Here is an 18,087-nt window from a genome sequence, read left to right on the forward strand (position 1 = left end):
ATGAAACTCAGGATGGGCTGCTTTTGAACTGAGTCCTCTCTCTTAAGGTCCAGTGTTTGAGGCTGTGGTCAGGAGCAAATTATGGATATTTTCTTGGATAATATGGAGCTTCAAGTCATAGTTACTATTTACTGACAAATGTACACAGCCTAAATTCAGAGGAATAGGGCTAGAAGAGATTCAGTTGAATCAGTGTCTTTTGTAAATCTCTTTGAGGAAATCTGTGATGGACACTCTTGAGTGTCTTAATTGAGTTAGGAAGGCAGAGGCCACTGTGCGTAGTATTATCTCTATGCATGTGTTTCTAAATTGTCTCAGAAAGATAGTGAAAAATGTACATGGGAGAGAGAGAGAGAGAGAGAGAGAGAGAGAGAGAGAGAGAGAGAGAGAGCCACACACAGAGAGACAGAGAGACACAGAGAAAGAGATACAGAGAGAGACAGAAAGAGAGACAGAGAGACACAGAGAGAGACAGAGAGAGACAGAGAGACAGAGAGACAGACAGAAACAGAGAGACAGAGACACACAGTGAGGGACATAAAATGAGAGTACCATTGAATGACTGGTAAAACAGTTCTCCTCCTCAGTTCCTGACTCCAGATTCGTGTCTTTTATTTGTAACTTGACTTCCCTCAATGATTGATTTGACCTCTGGATCTGGCCTGCAAATTCTTTACTTTCTTAAGCTGCTTTTGGTCAGGGTGTTTGTAATAGCAGCAGAAATTTAGAACAGTTTTTTTTTGTGGGGGGGGGAAGAGTATAAAGCATATTAACTTGTATCCTACATGATTTCTGTTTGTATGCAAATCCCACAGCATCATATGTCCACATAAGGCCATATTAGGGCCTGAGGAAACTTATCAGCTTTATTGCTCAATGTCCAGTCTGGTAGACTGAGACACAATGAGAGGAAAGAGGAGAAAGGTAGGGGACAAGAGGTGGGGAAAATGAAGTGATGTGTTTTGTAGAAAGAACATGTCTCCAGCCTATATAATTCTAGGAGGGGCTCCTACCTGGGAGGAGGCTCAGTTAAAAGGGAGGAAGGACAGAAGAACTAACAGGAGAGCAGAGCTTGGAAACAGCACGGGAGCTGAAGCTTTTCACAGAGGAAGCGCAGAGCAGGTGGCAGAGGTCATGATGGACTCTGTTGCAGTTTCCTGTAAAGACTGTACCTCCTGGCAGGGGCTCCTGCTCACAGGTGAGGAGGCCACCCTTTGGCACTGAATAGGAGAAGGGAAGCTCAGAGCCTTGGTCAAGTCCCTGAAGAAGATAACAACTTGGTGGTAGACTCAGGGTTTTGGGAAGAGGAAATAGATAGGGGCAGGCACTCCACAGCAGGAATTGACACAAGATAGTATAATAGAGAAATGTCAACATTGTTTTCTATTCCAAGTTAATCATGTGGACAACTATATTCTGAGGAATGATGTCTCCAACCATGAGAGAGTATCTGTCCAAATAACAACCAAACTAGGTTGAGCCATTGAGATGACTTAACAGTCATATATATATATAAATTTACAGAAGTGTGCACATATATAAGCAATCACCTTTCCCTCCCACACAAACTATCCCAAAATCTTGTACTAAAGGCATCATTAGCGTCATATTTGAGCAGGTTGTAAATATACTCCTGGATATACATATCTCTGACACATGCATTCTTCCACTCATCCAAAGGAATCCAAGGCTTTATCAGTTCTGGGCCTTCCAAATACCTTGGTATTGTCTTGGTTCTAATAAATCCCTAGACTAGTGGACTGTAAGTTAGACCAGAAAAACAATCTAGAAGTAGAATCAGAGAATTTGGACCAAAGAGAACAGAGGAAAAAAAAAGAAAGTGAGGATCTGTAGAGTAAGTGGTAACAGAAGACATCATCTCAGCCCAAGTACTCGGAATGTGCACAGGAAGCTGAGGGCAGTATGGGGAGTCCTTTAGACACCAAAGGAGAGAGTTCCATACACAGAAATGAACATGTTCGTGGTCACTGATAGAGTGGAGGTTATGTTGCTCATCCCTTACAAGTACAAGTTTGCCATCCTCACCTACCCAGCTAGGCTGAGTAATGAGCATGTCCACACAGATCTCATCTTTCCATCAAATACAGAGGTCTCAATGTTCATGGAAATTCTTTCTTCTCTTCTAGTTTCCCTTTTATCCTGCTGGCTGCTTCCCATTACTACTCAGCTCACCATTGAATCAGTGCCTCCCATTGCTGTTGAAGGGGAAAATGTTCTTTTGTTAGTGCATAATTTGCCAAAGAAGGTTAAAGCCCTTTCGTGGTACACAGGAGATAAACTTTTCAAGAGTTGTGAAATTGCAAGACATGTGATAGCTACCAATTCTAGTGTGGTGGGACTTGCACACAGTGGTAGAGAGACTGTATTCAATAATGGATCTCTGCTGATTAAGAGTGTCACCAGAAAAGACTCAGGATACTACACCCTACAAATACTTGATTCAACCTCAAGATCTGAAATAATACATGCAGAATTCTTTGTACATGGTAAGTCAATTTTGTTGTGAACTCTCATTTTGGGTGGGGTTCATTCCATTGTACATTCAGAGGAGTGTCAGGCCTCAACTGTTAACCCTCCCTCTTCATTGTGTCTCCATGTTGTTTGAGGATTTAGTGCAGGACATGAATTTTGGAGACAAACTTTCATAGGCTAGAATCCCTCAGTTAACTTCACTTGCTGAGAGGTGGACTTGTGCTGAGTAACTCAGACAAAAATGTCAGCCTCAAACCAGACCCTTGGGCCTCTCACCATGGACATGTACCTGAGTTGAGGAAATTATGGAATTATCAGTGACCATGGATCCAGACCTCTGTCTGAGACTCAGCTCAAAGTGAGAGAGGACTGCCGAGCTGACATCAGAGCAACAATGTTCAGAGGCAGTGCTGGAGGAGAAGGTGTTCTCAAAGGAAGTAGAACAGAGAAGATTTCAGAGGCTGTTGAGCTGGCTTTTTATTCTCCATGCAAGTATACACACAGTTTCATGAAATCCGGCTACAGGTGCCTACACCATTCCCTATCCCTGTGTTGGAGATTAGCAGAGTGATTGTCAGGAGTCTCTTAAAGAGGATAAGGGCTTCAGAGGACACTTAGAGCTTCTCTTTGCAACATGAGAAGACACAGAAAGATTAACAGCAGCTCATCAGCTGAAAGATCTCAGTGAATAGGAAGTACGGAGAGAAATGTCACAATGTTCATTTATTAAATTCCTTTATTACCTTGGCAAGTATATTCTGAAGACTAATGTCCCCACCTATGACAAGCTGACTCTTCAAATGAAAAGCAAACTGTGAAATGACTCAGTGGATGTGGGCGCTTGCTGTCATCCCTGATGATATGATTTCAATCTTCATATCCCATATGGTGGGAGGAGAAAACTCAATCACACAAACTGTCCTCCGTCCTACACAGGATACTGTGTCATACACCAATCACATACACACTGATACATGCTTGAATTCATGTTCCCTTCCTCAATGCAAAGAGTCAATAAAAACAAATCAAATTGGCATATGCATACTATAATTAGCTTAGAACCTGAGAATCTGGTAACTTAATGCATCGTCATACAGCGACCTGGAGTACACATTCATGTATCCATTCATTCATTTATCCATTGAGCCCTTTCTAGGCATTGGGTCTTACAAGATTAAAAGACTGATACCAGGCCACAATGTCTTCTGCTGGATGGCAAGGGACATGAGCAAGGGCATCTAGAATGCACTATAAAAGTTCCTATGTCAGTATGTAGACCCAGTTTCTGTGGAGGAAGATGTTGGGTGAGGCACTTTCCTCCACACGCTGTGAGTCTGAGCAGAGATATGAGGGCAGTAAAGGGTGAGTCATGCAGACAGATGAGGGGAGAGTGCCACACAGAATTTCAAGGGAAAGGAGGGAATAGAATTTGTGCTGCTGACCTCCACCATTTAGGATAGACACACCCTCACCCACACATCAAGACTGAATGTTGGACACACCTGTTTTGGACTCAGAGATTTTTTTCCCCACCAAATGCAGAGGAATCACTTTTGATGGTTTCTTTATATTTCTTTTTGTTTCACTTTTAGGCCCACTTTTAGGCTACAGGAAACACCTTGCCCCTTCTCAACTCAAAATTGAGTTGTTGCCATCTAGAGTTGAAGAAAACGACAATATTCTTCTGCTGGTTTTTAATATGCCAGAGAAGCCTCATGGCTTTGCCTGGCACAAAGGAGTACTTCCACTTGAACATTTCAAGATAGCAAGCCATTCATTCTTAACCAATTCAACCATGCTGGGGCATGCGTATTACAAAAGAGTGATAGTATGCAATGATGGAGCCCTGGTGCTCTTGAATGTCACACAGAAAGACACTGGGCTTTACACCCTACGGACCATATCTGTGAACTTGAAGACAGAGTGGATCATTTTGGACCTCCAAGTACACAGTAAGTGATTCTTTATGACTCCTGGGTGATGGCAGGGTTTATTTTTCTCTGTATACCTAGGATAGTGAGTCAGGACTGTGCCTTTCTCCACTCTGGACTCTGTAGTGTGACTTGGGTTTGGGCATTTAGTAAAAGACACATGTCATGGGGAAAACTGAAATACATCAGAAGGCTTGACCTGACTGGAACCTGTAGACAAGGGTATTATAACTCAGGACAAGGATGTCATGCTCAGCACAGACTCTCTGGGCTCTCACCCTGAACATGGCAATGAGAAAGCTTCATGATATTGCTTGAATCTGACTCCCTGCTGGAGCTGACTGGAAGCATTATGTCATTCTGTATACAAATTTTGGAGCTTTTGGAACAACCCAGTATCTGTTATGACAATTATGATTCGGCTAGATCATTTAGACATTCTTCTAAACATACACTAACCATGACATTAGACACTGCTGCAAAATTTGGGTTGTTTCTTATTTTAAAGAGCAGAGCAACCTTACACTCACATGAACCCTCTGGCCAGTGCTGTCCCTAACAGCAACTTTTATGTTCAATCAAAATGGGACTCCACAGCACTCAGAGATTGATCTAAGGTCTGTATTTGCTCACAAAAATATTTTTTCAGGAATTGGTCTTATATACTGGCTGTACCTAATAATTTTAGAATATTACAGCCTGCTGGCAGAAATGAAGATATTTCAAGAGCTATTTGTATTTCTCAGCCCATTAGATGATTGAAACATTGATCTCCCATATAAAAAGGGAATTTCTCCAGGGGTCTCATGATGAGGGAAGGAAAAGGCACTAGTCAAAGTGGAACTTTCTTTTTGGAAAGAGATTTCACCTTACTGCACCACAGTTTTGAATTGGATTGAACCCAGACAATGATGGGGTGGGGTTAGTGGATTTATACCCTGGTCAGGATTGCTTAGATGTACTTATCATTGGTTTGTTATTTAAATGTTCATCTCAATTCAGAACCTGGAAGTTGGGATTCACACAATCAAAGACCAACAAGTAAACCGTGGACATCTTCAAAGAGTCGAAGACGAAGGGCAGATATGTGCTTTTCTTCTGTTACTATCTAATCAAAATAATTAACTTTCTGCTTACCAGTATTCTTTTAGTTCTTTTAATTGCCTTATTAAGGATGGGTGGCTGATCCCAACTTGAGATCCATGATTAGAGCCCAACCAGGTTCAGTGAGATCATGGAGAAATTTTCTACAACAAATTTCTATTGGTAGAAATAACCATTTCTACCAATACACACACAACACACACACACACACACACCTTAGGCTATCTTGGAATTTACAAGACTGGTCTTGAAATTACAGAGATCTGTTTACCTCTGCCTCCCCAGTACTGCAAAGAAGGGCAAATTTTGATAGAGCATGCACCAGTATGCCTACCTCACTTTGATATCTTTTTGTTGGATTGTGTCTACTTCCTTGATTTTGGAAGCCATTACTTTGGGATAGGTGATTCTGAGAGGAGCCATTACTTTGGATTTAATCTTCCTTGCTAGTTAAATTATTTTCTGACTTTTTCCTTATTATTGAGAACTTTATACCTGTGCATGATGATATATGATCTTACATATCTCATTTTTTACCATGAAAATCTTCCCATATCTCATTATTATATCCCTCTTCCAATTATATTCCTACCCTTATACAACAAACACTTCCATCAAAAGAATGAGGATAAAGGATTTCTTCTTTATGAAGAAGATCTTATCTTATTATTATGATATTGGTGGAAGTGTTTGTGGTAGAATTGACAACAAATTTAATCCCTAGCACTTCCTTGACAGTATAGTACTATCTGTTTACTGATGGTATTATTTTGAATCCCTGCGTCTTTCCATCAGTTCCCATGATCCTCTTACAGGAGCCTCTAACAACAATCTGTGATCTTTGGGGTTTTAGGTCATAGTTGCTTGCTGCACTATGTTGTTGATCACAGATCATACTTTGAGCATAGTTCTCACATAATATGGAGATTTTTGTATGGTGACCTTGTATCCTAGACCCTGAGGGAATTTATTACCTTTACAATGTTTGTTTCTCAGTGATATGAGCTGGACAAGACTAGGAGAGTCCTCTTCCAGCAATAACAGGAATTCCATTTTTGAAATTTTTGCCTCATCCTCACAGCCATACAGATCCAGTTTATCTCTCATTTTATTTCTTTTAAAGTTTATACTTTGGGGAGGGGCAACATGGTTTGTCTGTGTAGCCCTTGCTTTTCTATAACTTGCTCTGAGACCAAGCTGGACTTGAACTCAGAGATCTCATTGACTCTGCCTCCTAAATGCTCCTATTAAAGATATCCATAACCACTGCCTGTCTGTCCTTTATACATTTTATTTTATGTGTATAGATGTTTAAGAGCATGAACTTGTGGCTAGACAGGTCATATGTCTGATGGGAAGACCTAGTAGTATTATACTCAATGAACATATTAGTAAACCAACTCTGAATGATTTGACATTATAACCATAGATCAGCATATGTCTCACATTTAAGTTCTAACCAGGCCTGACCATTCTTTGCTTCTAAGATCAGCAAGCACTGACATTTTCAGCGTACTGTGCCCATAGCAAGATTAATGCATCCCTCAAGCATCATCTTTCTGCAGTAAAGGATGATTAACACAGAGACCTAATCCTGGCCAATGTGTAGAAAATAAGAGACTGTGGAATGCTGTGTGTTAAATAGGACAGCAAAATCATGACCTTCTTCTCAAGGCTGAGGGCCTGTTGCCAAAGAGGGAATGGGTAAATTTTATGAGACAAAGATGATGGATGACTCTCACAAAATGATGTTTTCTAGAAAAAATTAGAAAACTTACACATATGAATTTACAGTGGTTTTGAGTTTCACTTGCACAAGACTCATGGAAATTCAAGCCAGACAAAATCCCAGCATGGGGGGAGAGTATGGGTGTGATAAATATGAAGTCCTACCATGAGTTGGGGATAGATTCTTGGAGAAGAATTAGTATTACTTAAGGTTGTGATCTATTGATCATGTTTCAGTGGATGGCCCCAAATCCAAGAATATGTGGTCAGCAGTTTGGACCTGATAGATTTAAAATAATGAGGACAAAGTTGAGTGGGTTTGAAGAAGGGGTGTGTCTTGGATCCACATTGAGGGTTGAATACAAATTACAATTCATAAAATTCTTAAGTAAATAATAGGAATATTCTCTACATACTTAAATAAAAATTATGTCCGTACCCCAATGGTAACTGTCATTCTAATTTAGTATTTTCCTTTTTAATTTTTATAAGAATGCACACATAGTATCACAATTTTTTCTGATATGGATCAAGTTACTTTGATGCACTAAACAAAATCATTTCTCATAGATTCTTATATTTCATTTTGTAAAAATGTAATTTAGTTTATCACTTATCTATTGATTTAATGTGCTCCTGGTTTATCACTATTGCAGTAAAGTGCTGATTTACACACTGGAAGACACACACACACACACACACACACACACACACACACACACACAAGAATATACAAACAGGCACAAAAATAAGGACATGACATACAAATACAATAAAAATACAATTAGGAAAAATTAACAACATACTTTCTGGCTTGTAACTCTCCTCTTACATATCTTATAATTTGGGAGAATTAGGATGCTAATTATTGTTATGAACGTGACCTGGTATAGAAGTGTAAGAAATGGTATTGACTCAGGAGTCCCAAGACCAAGTTCTAAGCACAAAGATTTATTTGTCTCAGAGGGACAAAGCCCAAGGCATAAGAGACAAACACAGGAAATAGAAGATGAAAGAGAAGAGGAACAGACAAGTGATAGGGAGAAGGAGGGAAAATGAACCGTCTCTGGATAAAAAGACACAGATGGCAGTTTATAAAGCTACAAGAAAAAAATTGTTACACTGTGGTGTTTATTTGTTCATATTAATTAGGAAAGGGAAATGGGGATTTTTTTTTATTTTAATTTTTTTTTATTGGATGATTTATTTACATTTCCTATGTTGTCCCCTTACCCCATCCCCCACCACCCCCTCAGAACCCCCAATCCCCTCGCCCCTCCTCCTTCTTCTCTGTGGATGTAACCTCTATCTACCCCCCCTAATCCCCCCTCCCCACCCTCAAAATTCCCACCCCCTGGGGCATCCAGCCTTCACGAGGTCAAGGTTCTCTTCTTCCACCTATGCCCAGCAGGGCCCTCTACTCTTACATATTCAGCTGAAGCCCTGGATCCCCCCCTAAGTGCTCCCAGGCTGGTGGTTTAGACCCTGGGAGCTGTGGTTGGTTGGTATTGTTGCTCTCCTCATGGGGCCACAAACCCTTTCAGCTCCTTCAGTCTTCACTCTAACTCCTCCATTGGGAACCCCATGATCAGTTCAATGGCTAGTTGTGAGCATCTGCCTCTGAATATGTCTGACTCTTGAAGGCCTCTGAGGAGATATCCATATCAGGCTCTTATCAGCATGCACTTCCTGTCTTCCACATCAGCATCTCCCTTTGGTGATTGCACATGGGATAGATACTCAGGTGGAGTGGTCTTGAGACGGCCCCTCCTTCAGTTTCTGTCCCTCACTTTGTCTCCATATTTGCTCCCTTGAGTATTTTGTTGCTCCTTCTAAGAAGGACCGAATCACCCTCACTTGGTCTTCCTTCTTTATGGGCTTCATGTGGCCTGTGAGTTGCATCTTGGGCATTTCAAGGTTCTAGGCTAATATCCAATAATCAGTGAGTGAATACCATGTGTCTTCTTTTGTGATTGGCTTACCTCACTCAGGATGATAATTTCTAGTTCCATCCATTTACCTAGGAACCTCTCGAATTCATTGTTTTTAATAGCTGAGTAATACTCCATTGTGTAAATATACCACATTTTTTGAATCCATTCCTCAGTTGAAGGACATCTGGGTTCTTTCCAGCTCCTGGCTATTATAAATAAGGCTGCTATGAACATAGTTGAGCATATGTCCTTGTTATATGTTCGAGCATCTTCTGGGTATATGCCTAGGAGTGGTATAGCTGGATCCTCGGGTAATGCTATGTCCAATTTTCTGAGGAACCGCCACACTGATTTCCAAAGTGGTTGCACCATCTTGCAGTCCCACCAACAATGGAGGAGTGTTCCTCTTTCTCCACACCCTCGCCAGCATCTACTATCACCTGAGTTTTTAATCTTAGCCATTCTGACTGGTGTGAGATGGAATCTCAGGGTTGTTTTGATTTGCATTTCCCTGACGACTAAGGATGCTGAACATTTCTTTAGATGCTTCTCGGCCATTCGAGTTTCTTCCGTTGAAAATTCTTTGTTAAGCTCTATACCCCATTTTTTAATAGGGTAATTTGGTTGTCTGGAGTCTAATTTCTTGAGTTCTTTGTATATATTGGATATTAGCCCTCTATCAGATGAAGGATTGGTAAAGATCTTTTCCCAATTTGTTGGTTGTCGTTTTGTCCTATTGACAGTGTCCTTTGCCTTACAGAAACTTTGCAATTTTATGAAGTCCCATTTGTCAATTCTCGATCTTAGAGCATATGCCATTGGAGTTCTGTTCAGGAACTTTTCCCCTGTGCCCAAGTATTCGAGGCTTTTCCCCACCTTCTCTTCTATTAGTTTCAGTGTATCTGGTTTTATGTGGAGGTCCTTTATCCACTTAGACTTGAGCTTTGTACAAGGGGATAAGAATGGATCAATTATCATTCTTCTACATGTTGTCTTCCAGTTGAACCAGCACCATTTGTTGAAAATGCTGTCCTTTTTCCACTGGACAGTTTTAGCTCCTTTGTCAAAGATCAAGTGACCATAGGAGTGTGGGTTCATTTCTGGGTCTTCAATTCTATTCCATTGATCTTCCTGCCTGTCTCTGTACCAATACCAGGTAGTTTTTATCACTATTGCTCTGTAGTACAGCTTGAGGTCAGGGATGGTGATTCCTCCCGAAGTTCTTTTATTGTTGAGAATAGTTTTCGCTATCCTGGGTTTTTTGTTATTCCATATAAATTTGAGAATTTCCTTTTCTAACTCTGTGAAGAATTGAGTTGGGATTTTAATGGGGATTGCATTGAATCTGTAGATTGCTTTTGGCAAGATGGCCATTTTTATTATATTAATCCTGCCAATCCATGAGCATGGGAGTTCGGAAATGGGGATTTTTGATGGCTGGATTTCAATACTTTAATAGCTGGTCTTTGGTAGTCAGCCTTCAAAAGAGGAAGCGAGCAAATAAGGGAAGAGATCATGGTGGCTAAGTTTATAAATGTAATATAATGGGTTTTAGTAAGGCAGAGGGAAATGAAGATAAGGGTGATGACTGATACAGCCATGTTTGCCATGCTGTAGGCTGGCCAGAGTCTCAGGAAATTGTGACACACCTCTGATGTATCTGTGAGGATATTTCATCAGATAATTATTTGTGAGGATAGATATACCATCAACATGCTTATCCCACGGGGCAAGGACTCAAACTGAATACGAGTGTCGTGGTTTGAATAAATATTGCCCCCATAGACTCATGTGTTTTAATGCCTAGCTCATAGAGAGTGGCACTGTTAGGATGTGTGGCCTTGTTTGAGTAGGTGTGGCCTTGTTTGACAAAGTGTGTCATTGTGGAGGCAGGTTTAAAGTCTTGTATATGTTCAAGCTATACCCAATGTGATAGTCTCTTCCTGCTGCCTGTGGATTAACTACAGAATGCTCATTTTCTTCCTCAGCACCATGTCTGCCTGCATGCTGTTATACTTTGCACCATGATGATCAAAAATCTCTGCAACTGCAAGCCTATCCCAGTGAAGTGATTTTTCTTTATAAAAGTTGTCATGCCCATGGTGTCCTTTCACAGAAGTGAAACCTGAAATAAGCCAATGAGTGGAAGGAGAAAGCTAAAGGAAGGCAGTTGTTTCATGACTCAATTGCTAACCAATGATTTCCTGGCTTTTATATCATTTCATCAATATATCAAGAGCCATGATTTTTATGAGACCTAGGGTGCCTATTCTCACTGTTCCTGTTCAGCAGGTAAGATCTGTAATAAAAAGCCACTTTATTAAACAAAACAGATATTCAAAAACAGTGGTCACACATACACATCAATCAGTTTTCATATCTAACACCTTAGTCCTCTTCTAGCATCCTCATCTAATATAACATGTTTCTTAGGGTTTTTTTTTTGGGTTTTTTTTTTTTTTGTTTTTTTTGGGTTTTTTTTTTTTGCCGTGAAGAGACACCATGACCATGGTAGCACTTATAAAGGAATACATTTAACTTGGGATGTGTTGTTGGCTTATTGATTCAGAATTTTAGTTCATTATCATCATGAGAGGAAGCCTGGCAGCATGTAGGAAGAGATCGTGATGGAGGAGGAACTGAGAGTTCTACATCTTGATCTGTAGACAGGAGGGAGAGAATGTCACATTGAGCACAGCTTGAGCACATATGAAACCTCAAAGCCCACCTCCACAGTGACATACTTCTTCCAACAAGGCCACACCTACTCCAACAAGACCATGTCTTTCAATAATGCCTCTCTCTGTGGGCCAAGCATTCAAACTCATGAGTCTATGGAAGCCATTTGTATTCAAACCACTATGATATGTCTGAGTGTTCTGACATGAGTTGTTGCATAAGTGACTTTCCTATCTGTTTAATAAGATACCACGGCCAAGGCACCTTAGAAGGTAAAATATTCAATTGGGTTCCTGAGAGAGTTCATGATGGTGGAGTAAAGTCATGGCAATGGGAACAGCTCACATAACAAACTGTAAGGAGAGGGCAGAGAGCACACTGGGAATAGCACAAGTTTTCTGAAACCTCAAAGCACACTCCCAGGGACAATTTTGTCCAAGGCCACACCTCCTAAAGTTTGCCAAATTATTTACTACCTGGAGACCAACTACTTAAATGGGCGGGGGGAGCTCCTTCAAACTACCACCATTGACAACACATATTTTCATTCCCAGGTTGAATTAACACTGAAACATAAAATAATTGTTTCTGGAGAGATGGCTTACTGGTTAAGAGCACTGGATACTATTGCAGAAATCCAGCATTCAATTGCCAGTGCCTGTAGATCTAGGGAGCAGGCCTGGAGCAAGCGTGGGATCAACACATGTCAAAAACATAAAAATCTTGTACTAAATTTTGCAGGAGTAAGATCAGTTAACCAATGGCTCCAGGCCTGCATATTCTGGTGCAGAAAGGCCTGTGCTCTCACCTTTGCTCATGGGAAGAGATCATGTAGTCCATTACCTGGGTTAAATTTCCTTGTCCCTTATAAGGTCATGTCCAGTGGTGTCAAGAATTCCTCCTTATGCAAATAAGTCATCCCCAGCATCCCAGCCCCAACCAAAAATGTACACTCACCCCAAAAGCCATCTCTCACCCTGAATCCCTCTAGTGGCAAATAACGTCCCTTGGGGGGGGGGAATTGCCTTACAAAGCTCTTGATCTGCTGATAGCTGAGCACAGAGGGATCTGTGGTGTACTCAGGGAGGAATACTGTTTCTGTATCAATGAGTTTGGGCTGGTTAACCAAAACATACAGGTACTTACGGATCTCTGGATATATCCCCAAGTCCATTATGCTTTTGGAACTCAAACTCTCTGGTAGCTTGGCTTCCTCCCATACTTGACCACATACTGGCCATTAGGACCTCTTTCTCCTGGCCTCATTTCATCTAATTTCTAAAACAGTAAGTGGGCAACATTGCCAAAGTCACTACCAACCAGTGTTGTTTCAATTTCAATTCATTCTCAGCCTAGAGGCTGAAGACTATGCTGATACCTCCACTGTATCAAAGAAAAGTAGGAAGATGTGGATCCATGTAGCTGTAGAGCCATGGGGATCAAGATCTGGGTTAAAGAATGTCCAAATCTGGGGAAATCTCATCCTGATGTGTACCACCTTTGCCCAATCTAGGAGGTCATAAAGTCAGATAGACAGGTTAAGCTTCCTTTTTCCTTATAAGATCATGCTCAGCAGCACCTGGATTTCTTCCTTACCCAAATGAATCATCCTCAACACTCTGGCCCCAGCCAATGATGTACACTCACCCTGGTAGCTGATATTCATTCTGCAAAAGGCTTTGTTGTCCCAGTTAAAAGCAGCTGTCTCAATTAAGCTGCTTACCAAGATTCTGTTCTCACTGTGCTCACTTATTTCTGATGTCACTTGGCTCCTTGGCCATCATGCCTCACTTTCCCTTTCAGGATCCACAAACTGTGATCTTGGGGGCCATTGTGCCCTAAGGGTGTGGAACCTGAATGGCAAGTACCCACAATGTGATTCACAACACTGTAAAATAAGTACAGTTCCAGAGTATCTTCTGCCCTCTTCTTGATAATACTGTATGCAGGTACTGCATATTCCTATAGGGATGGAAAACACCCAAACCATGAAAAACAAAAACAAAAACAAAAGAACAGACTAAAAACATTAATAACTCATTCAGTAGGGGCAGCCTTATATCTGGCTCTCCTGGTTGCAGAATGGTGGTTGCTTGGATATGATCACAAAATTGTGCTAATTTTTAATACTCTCATATTTTTTCTGTACAATCTATAAGGTTTCTATATGTGTGGAAACATCCTGGAAGGGCAGTGAATCAACAAATAAAAGGCTTTTTATTAGTCAGGGTCTTTTAGAAAAACAAACACAGGCACACATGCATGCATTCATGAATGCACACATGTACAATGACCCATTCCCCAACAATTGGACTCATAGATTTAAAGTGATGAAGCCAAATTTGGGATACATGTGGTAAAGGGGCCCTATTTGCTTAACACAAGAATATACATAGCATAACAGAAGCTGGCTGTGTGGAGTAGGAACAAATGTTACCCACCTATTGAAGCTCAGGTAGGGTGTGGTTGATCTGCCCTGCTAGGCCTCAGTTTGAAGAAATAACATGTGATAGAGTGATGGGAGTGATGGAGATGGCTGTGGTGTGTGCTAAGGAGAGAGGTACAGCTGGTGTTGAGACAGCAGTGAGGGATGTGAGAGAGGAGTCTGAGGTCAATGGTGGGTCAAGCCATTGCCCAGTGGAGTTGACAGGATGATATGCAGGTCCTATCAACACAGCCCCTGAACAGGCTGCCAGGATCTATAATCACCCTAGAGCTTGGCAATGAATGATGCCTGGGATGAGGAATGGTCCACTTTCTAGATTCAGTCTCCTCAAAGTACCACTGTGTTCCATGATGCTGCTGAGGGCCATGTGTGGGTCAGTTGCCCTGATGTGGCCGAGGTTTAGGCTGATATCTCAGAGCCATGATGCCTCTGGATACCACACTGACGTGTTTGGTCTACACTGACATCTGAGACCATAGTGATGACCAGGTCTGGGCTCCTGCTGAGAGCCATACCTTTGTTCATGGTCATAACGTGGCTCTGTCTGAGTTGACATGATGACCATGGTCTGAGCTACTACAAAAGGACATTTGGATATACATCCATATGATTTGAGCTGTAGCCTGAAACTTTGTTGATGTCCAGGGGCCATGCTGCCATAGGGAGTTACACAGATGTGGATGGCTTACATGGCCACCTGAGACCATGGTGATTTCCAGGCCTATGCAATCCAAAAGGTCCATGTCTGGGCTTGTGGTCTTTCTTACTCTGGAAAGGTTTATATTAATGTCCATTGCCTGTTCTATCTTCAATGGCTACATGGATATCCAGGGTCGATGCTGCATCCAAAAGACATGTTGATGTGTATGGGCAATGCTGCCACTAGAGGCCACATTGATGTGGGTGGCCTACATTGCCACCTTGTTCATGGTGATGTTCAGGCCAGTGGTGCTACTGAGGACCACATCTTTGTCTGTGGTCTTTTTCTAGCCAGGACTATGTCCAGTCCTGTACTACAAACAATGGCCACTTGAATGTCCATGGTCTGTGCTTCAGTCTGAAGTCATGTTATGTTCACAAGTCATGCTACAGCTGGGGGCTATACTGAATTGAGTGCCCTGTACTGTTACCCAAGGCCATGGTGTTGTCTGTGTTTGTGCTATGTCAGAGACCCATGTCAGGGTCTGCCCGCTTAAGGCAGCCAGGTCTGGGTTGATGTCCACAGACCATTTTGTCACTGAAAGAAGGGCAGATATCTGAGGTTTATACTGCAGCCAAGATCCATGTTTATGTCTGTGATCCCAGATGCAAAGGGGGCCTGATCTGGGTTGTGGCCCTACTGCAACTGGGAGACCTATTGGCAGTCTGTGCTGGCTAGAAACCATGTGGAAGCCCATAACCCATGCTTCTGTGGTTTGTAAAGAAGAAATAAGCTACTTTCACACTGATATTGATGACTGCAGAAGTTGAGAAAGTGGGACATGGAAGACTTCTGTGACCAACCATACCACCACTTCACCTCTCTGCAACTCCCCCAAAATACTCCTGTAACATCCATTGGAGGAAGTCATTGGAGATAACTCTTAAAAGCTATAATAGGATGGTGGGATGTTGCCCTCTGCAGTAGAGAATTGCAGCAAGGATGCAAATGGAAGTACTCAGCTTCACTTAGGGGGAAGGCCACTGATAGTTTGACCATGCTCCAGTGAACATATAGATAATAAGAATTGGTATTTTTCTGGGGTTGGGGAGTTTAAAAAGTTGGGGGAAGGACTAGAAAGTGAATGTGATATGGTGTATGATGTGAAGTCCTCAATGAATCAATAAAAATATTATGTTGGAACAAAAGTACAAAGGTGATAATCTGATCTTCTCCTACAAAGGAGTCAAATACCATTCTTTGACTTTCAGCAGAGATTCCAGGCAGGAAGTTACAGTACTGGGCAGGTCTTTGATTCTATTCTATTCTAGATTTGTGTGTTTGTTTGTTTGTGTGTGTGTGTTGCTATGTCTCTCTGCCTTCTCCTTCACCTGCTGTGATGGTCTGGACCCTCTTGAGGAGCAGACATTGGCTACATATGGCACAGCTTGGGAGAACTCAAGACCCATGCCAATGGCTTTTTGTGAGGTTACTGGTTTTACAGCCTCATTACTGAGGGGACAGCTCCTCATTTTCTCATATCCCACCTGTTAAAATGATGTCTCTTGGCCTAAATCACATCAATGCGATGTTATTGAGAATGAGGAGGAAGAGAACTGAAAAGCACAAGAACTCAGTAAAATGTAAAAAGATAACAAACAGATCAAGAATCAAATGCTAGACTTCCATGAAAATATTAAAATTAGTCAATATTCAGCATAAATAATGAATGTCAATAAGAAACTATAAAATATGGTATCAAGATGTAAAAGCAGAGAATATAGAAAAAATGGAGACATAAGTATTTTGAAACTTTACTAATATTAAATTTGATTATACTGTGTAAATTGTCTTTTTCCCTAAGAAATACAAATGACATGGCTTATGTAAATAAATAAGACTGTGAACAATCCCATCTCTCCTGAAGAACCCACTCTGCAGAGATTGCTGTGCTCAGCAGTAGGCTTCCTGCCCAGCATCCCCAGTGAGGGTCTGGGGCAAGGTTCAGTGGTATAAATCCTGCCTAGAATCCTCTAGTGATGGGTTGTGGGTGTGATTAAGTGGCAAAATGTCCACCTAGACATGTGTCTGGGGTGTGGCACTATAGATAAGGGGTGGGTATTTATATTTGGGAGACATATTCCTTCAGTAACCTGAGTTTCTTTGCAGTTTTGTGATGTCATTTAAAGTCCTGACTGAATGGTACACTATCTGTGTTGGTTAATATAAATGACCTTGTATCGAGTTTCAATGTATTTGGTCTCTGCCATGTAAGTGAGGCTAGGACAGTTTCTTGCTAATAGACTATACTTCCCAGCTTCTTTTGTATCCAGGGAAGGAAACTCTGGAAGGGTGGAAACATAAGATACGTGTTGCAATCATATTCAGCCATCTTTTGGACCTATTTATTCTCCTTTTATGTATATGCCAATAAAAGTGGTCCCATCATTCTAGGTTGGGCACCTATTTTTCTGCTTTCCCTCTCTCTAGGCCACACAGAAATCTAACATGCAAATGTCAGTGCTCAGGGCTACAGTCCAGTCAGGTTATTGCAGTCGATAACTAGAGGTTTCATAGTAGGGGAGTTTTCTCTCATTTGCAATTTTTTGAAGCAAGTTTTGGGAAAGTATTCAACAAAAGACATTCCAGTCTGCTTGCTTTGTTTTGTTTGTCATGAAATTCCTTCTAAATGTGTAAGAAATACTTGCATTAAAATATGTTTCTTCCTCTTTTCAGCTAATTATATCCCAGATGTTACTAGAGAAGACAGAATAAATCCTTCCATCTCTCCCTCTTCTTCTGTCTTACTTCTGGCCTCGAACTGATTCATCCAGCAAGCAGGAAAAGGTTTGTCTACACCACTCTGGCAGTTTTGAAAAAGAATAGAAAACACAAAAGCAAGATTTAATGATCACCAGAGGAAAAGTATGTCTGTATCTGATGTCATCTTTCTTCCCCCCATAGACATCTAACCTGGTATCTCCCTTTACACCATGTTCTTGATATAGACATAGACTTATCAAAGAAAAAAAACAGCCATTGGAATGGTGGTATTGTATGCACCACCAATGTCCCTGGCTGCTTGACCTAGAGGCCCCAATAAACTGAGTTGTAATTCTGTCCTATGTACAC

General features: G+C 41.3%; 1 protein-coding gene across 1 annotated transcript; it reads left to right on the plus strand.

Annotated features, from left to right (window-relative positions):
- The first annotated feature begins 1,065 nt into the window (after positions 1 to 1,065).
- On the plus strand, positions 1,066 to 5,566 carry LOC114634779 (carcinoembryonic antigen-related cell adhesion molecule 3-like). The gene is made up of 4 exons (XM_028783365.1): positions 1,066 to 1,198; positions 2,148 to 2,507; positions 4,086 to 4,445; positions 5,427 to 5,566. Exons 1-4 carry the CDS (start codon positions 1,135 to 1,137, stop codon positions 5,534 to 5,536), a joined length of 894 nt encoding a protein of 297 aa, XP_028639198.1. The 5' UTR covers positions 1,066 to 1,134; the 3' UTR covers positions 5,537 to 5,566.
- The last annotated feature ends 12,521 nt before the right edge of the window (positions 5,567 to 18,087 follow it).

Source organism: Grammomys surdaster, unplaced genomic scaffold (genome assembly GCF_004785775.1).
Source record: "Grammomys surdaster isolate TR1022 unplaced genomic scaffold, NIH_TR_1.0 1089, whole genome shotgun sequence".
Taxonomy (NCBI): Eukaryota; Metazoa; Chordata; class Mammalia; order Rodentia; family Muridae; genus Grammomys; species Grammomys surdaster.

What these genes read in the sequence shown, in the direction of transcription:
- LOC114634779 (XM_028783365.1), top strand. Translation starts at nt 1,135, where the DNA reads ATGATGGACTCTGTTGCAGTTTCCTGTAAAGACTGTACCTCCTGGCAG. An exon ending in TGCAGAATTCTTTGTACATG is followed by an intron (nt 2,508 to 4,085) that starts GTAAGTCAATTT and finishes TTTCACTTTTAG; the next exon opens with GCCCACTTTTAGGCTACAGG. An exon ending in TTTGGACCTCCAAGTACACA is followed by an intron (nt 4,446 to 5,426) that starts GTAAGTGATTCT and finishes ATCTCAATTCAG; the next exon opens with AACCTGGAAGTTGGGATTCA.